Source organism: Manihot esculenta, chromosome 5, assembly GCF_001659605.2.
Source record: "Manihot esculenta cultivar AM560-2 chromosome 5, M.esculenta_v8, whole genome shotgun sequence".
In the NCBI taxonomy this organism is placed as follows: domain Eukaryota; kingdom Viridiplantae; phylum Streptophyta; class Magnoliopsida; order Malpighiales; family Euphorbiaceae; genus Manihot; species Manihot esculenta.
Window position 1 is genome coordinate 29,131,003 of NC_035165.2, and position 3,116 is coordinate 29,134,118.

Here is a 3,116-nt window from a genome sequence, read left to right on the forward strand (position 1 = left end):
CCTTTAAAATTCAATTTAGCTCGATTTACTTTATCTCTACCTTTAAAAAAAAACGTAGAATACTTAGTCAAACCTTTGTGTTAAACTTTACTTGCAGAGAGATGTTGGACAATGGGACTAAACGAAGCCATCAAAGAGAAGTGTTTTTTTTCAAAAAAATAAAAATCTGTGTTTTGTTTAATTAGCTACCCATCATCAAAGAGTCTATCTTTATAGGATTTCTTCTGGAAGAAAAGAGATCAGCAAGAGCTTGGAATCGGTGAAAAGAGGTACATGTAAGGAAAGAGGGAGAGGGATCCAAAGAGGGCTTTGAAGAAGTTGGTCAGATACTTAATGTAGGAAAAGGCAAAGGTTTCTGGAATTCTCAGAAGAAGTATAGAAGCCTTGATTGAAACATTTCAAACCCCCATTTTAGTCTGTTTCCTCTTATATTTCCTTTCATCGAATAACCCACTCTTTTTGTTTTTTTCTTCTTGTCCTTGTTCTATTATTAGTATTATTTTCAAAATCTCCTTCCCCCTCATTGCAATTCATAGAAACATGAGATGGAGATTATAAGTTTCTTTTTAACTGATAGGTATCGAGGAAGGGGAATCGAAATCTGGTTATCAAGGATTCTGCAACATGTCTTGCAGGAAAATAAAGATTATAAGCTTGATCAAGAAAACAATGATGATCTTATTTTCCCAAATAACAGTATCAATTCTCTTTTGACAGTAATAGGGATAATGATAATTATTATGTTGGTTTTAGCTGTTTTTTTTTTTCCTTTTCTTTTGGGTTTTCCCTTTCCATCCATTTGTTTATATATGAATTTATTTCAAGTATTTTAAAAGCCAAATAGCTGTTGTTTTCCCAGAAAAAATAAAGCATATAGCTGCTTATATCATCCAAAATGGGACTAATCAAGAGAAAGCCTTAGAGACTGTCCATGAATCCGCCTGAAACCTTCACAGCCTTTCTTTTTTCTTTTTAACGTTTTTCAATACGACCACAAAGAAAAGCGTCAGACTCTCTCTCTCTTTCTCTCTCACTCTGTCTATGTTCTTGCATTAATGTAACTGGAACATACAGACATCAAATTCAGAAAAGAGAAGAAGAGGAAGGAGAGATCTGATAATAGAAAGAGCAATAAATTGCACCAACCAAAACCAAGCGACATGTCTACAGGAAGATGGAGTTGGTGACTGAATGTTAATCTTTTGATCACTTACATTCATGGCTGGGGAAAACAAGACAATAATACCTGCCACTAATTAAATTTATATATACAAAGTCACAAATCCGACACGCACCCACACACATATTTAATCAACACTATCATCTCAGATGACTCTCAAACTCTAAAGAACATGGAAATCGAACAAGAAAAATCTAAATGAGATGGTGAGGACATCTAAAAAATGGCAAAAACCTCAGACCTTTGAATGGATTTGAGTAAACTAGCTAACATGTTGAAGGGGGCATCAAATTCAACCTTAATTCATCTTTTTCCAACACCAAACGAGCTTTACTAGCCTCCATGTTTCCTGAATTAGAACCACACTCCGAGTGCAATCTTTTCTTGGATTGCAAAGGGACGCCAAACAACTTCGTCTTGCAGCTATTGTTGTTGGAATCTTCAAGAACTGTTAAAGAGCTCTTTGAAGTTGTACTAGGAGAGTTTAAAACTTGAACTTGAGGAATTTGCTTAGTGTTAGTGGAAGGGTAACATCCAAAAAGCTGGTTTAATGGCTTTTGTATCAGAGAACCGTTAGAAGAAAAAGGATTAGCTGTAGATGTTGGGGCACAAAGAAGCAGAGAAGAAGGATAGGAATTGCTCGACGTCACAGGCTTGACGTGATTTTGGACAAAGTATATGATATCATTGTAAAGCTTTCTCATGTGTGCAAGCTCAGACACAAGAATATTATTGTTTCTCCTTAGTCTCTCGTTATCCTCTAATAAGGCAGTGACTGAGCTGTTGTATCCACCTCCATTACTAACTGAAGCATTAGCCCCTCCTCTCGGCGAAGAGAGAGGTGGCGAGTCACACCAGTTGTTGGGTTGTTCGTCTGAATCAGATGGCGAGATGCTAACTCGGCTTGAAAATGGAAAGAAACTGGGCCCATTAACACCAAGAGGAGAATGTGGGTGATGATGATTGTGGTGATTAATGGCTACTTGCGGCTGAGCTGATTTTCTTCTATGGATTTCGCAGAGTAAACGCTTCTCTCCTTTCTTGAAAAACTCATTTGCGAACTCCCATCTGTCAGGTACAATCTTCCTAAAACCCTAGTCCAGCAAACACCAAAAACAAAAATCAAAATCAGAACAAACACAGAGAAACAAGTGAAGGTATAACACAAAACACAAAGAAGACGATGGGGTGAAGTTGTATACATAGGTATTGAGTTGCCTGACAAAACTAGAGAAGTTATTATGCTTGAAATAGTTAGGGAGGAGATCTCGGGCGAACTCCGGCGGCCTCCAAACGATGAAAGTTGTATCATCTTCACCCCAAGAGACAATGTGGTCGGTGGTGGGATCATCAACCAATTGGTATGTTTTGGTAAGAAATGGAGCTGGGACCGATTTGTGCGAGTCTAAAGACAGCAAAATTCCTTCACAGTTGTCGAGCATAAGTGCCATTGAAGATCAAAAGCACACCTGCCACTCTGCGGAAAGAAAAAGAGGGCAAATTTTCTTCTGTTCTTCTTCTTCTTGATCTTCTTGCCCTCAACTTCTTTTTCCTTTCATAATATTCCAAACTTTAATACCTCTCGAGATATATATATATATATATATATAGCCCTTTAGCTTTTAGCCTCTCTGCTTTGCTTTGAGCCTCTAACTTTGGCTCTTTCTCGATCGGCTCGGCTTTCTTGCTTTGCTGATGTGTCTCAGGTGATTGAATTATTGCCCCCAAAAAGTTTCCAAGAATAACCGGAAATTTCACAGCTTTTTTTTTTTAAATTAATATTTAATTCATTACAAATAACACTCTATTTTAAAACAATATTAAAAAATCTATAATATTTTAAAAAATTTACTAATTTATTTATTTATTAATTTTAATCATTGAATATTTTATTATTTAATTTCTATAATTTTAAATAATTTATTAATTGATATTT

The 3,116-nt window shown here is 36.1% G+C and overlaps 1 protein-coding gene across 1 annotated transcript; it reads right to left on the bottom strand.

The window, feature by feature from the left end:
* Nucleotides 1–1,117: 1,117 nt before the first annotated feature.
* Nucleotides 1,118–2,748, bottom strand: LOC110614898 (heat stress transcription factor B-4). The gene is made up of 2 exons (XM_021756587.2): nucleotides 2,383–2,748; nucleotides 1,118–2,274 (listed from the first exon to the last, which is right to left on the bottom strand). Exons 1-2 carry the CDS (start codon nucleotides 2,629–2,631, stop codon nucleotides 1,447–1,449), a joined length of 1,077 nt encoding a protein of 358 aa, XP_021612279.1. The 5' UTR covers nucleotides 2,632–2,748; the 3' UTR covers nucleotides 1,118–1,446.
* Nucleotides 2,749–3,116: the final 368 nt, after the last annotated feature.

What these genes read in the sequence shown, in the direction of transcription:
- LOC110614898 (XM_021756587.2), bottom strand. Translation starts at nt 2,631, where the DNA reads ATGGCACTTATGCTCGACAACTGTGAAGGAATTTTGCTGTCTTTAGAC. An exon ending in TCAGGCAACTCAATACCTAT is followed by an intron (nt 2,275 to 2,382) that starts GTATACAACTTC and finishes TTGCTGGACTAG; the next exon opens with GGTTTTAGGAAGATTGTACC.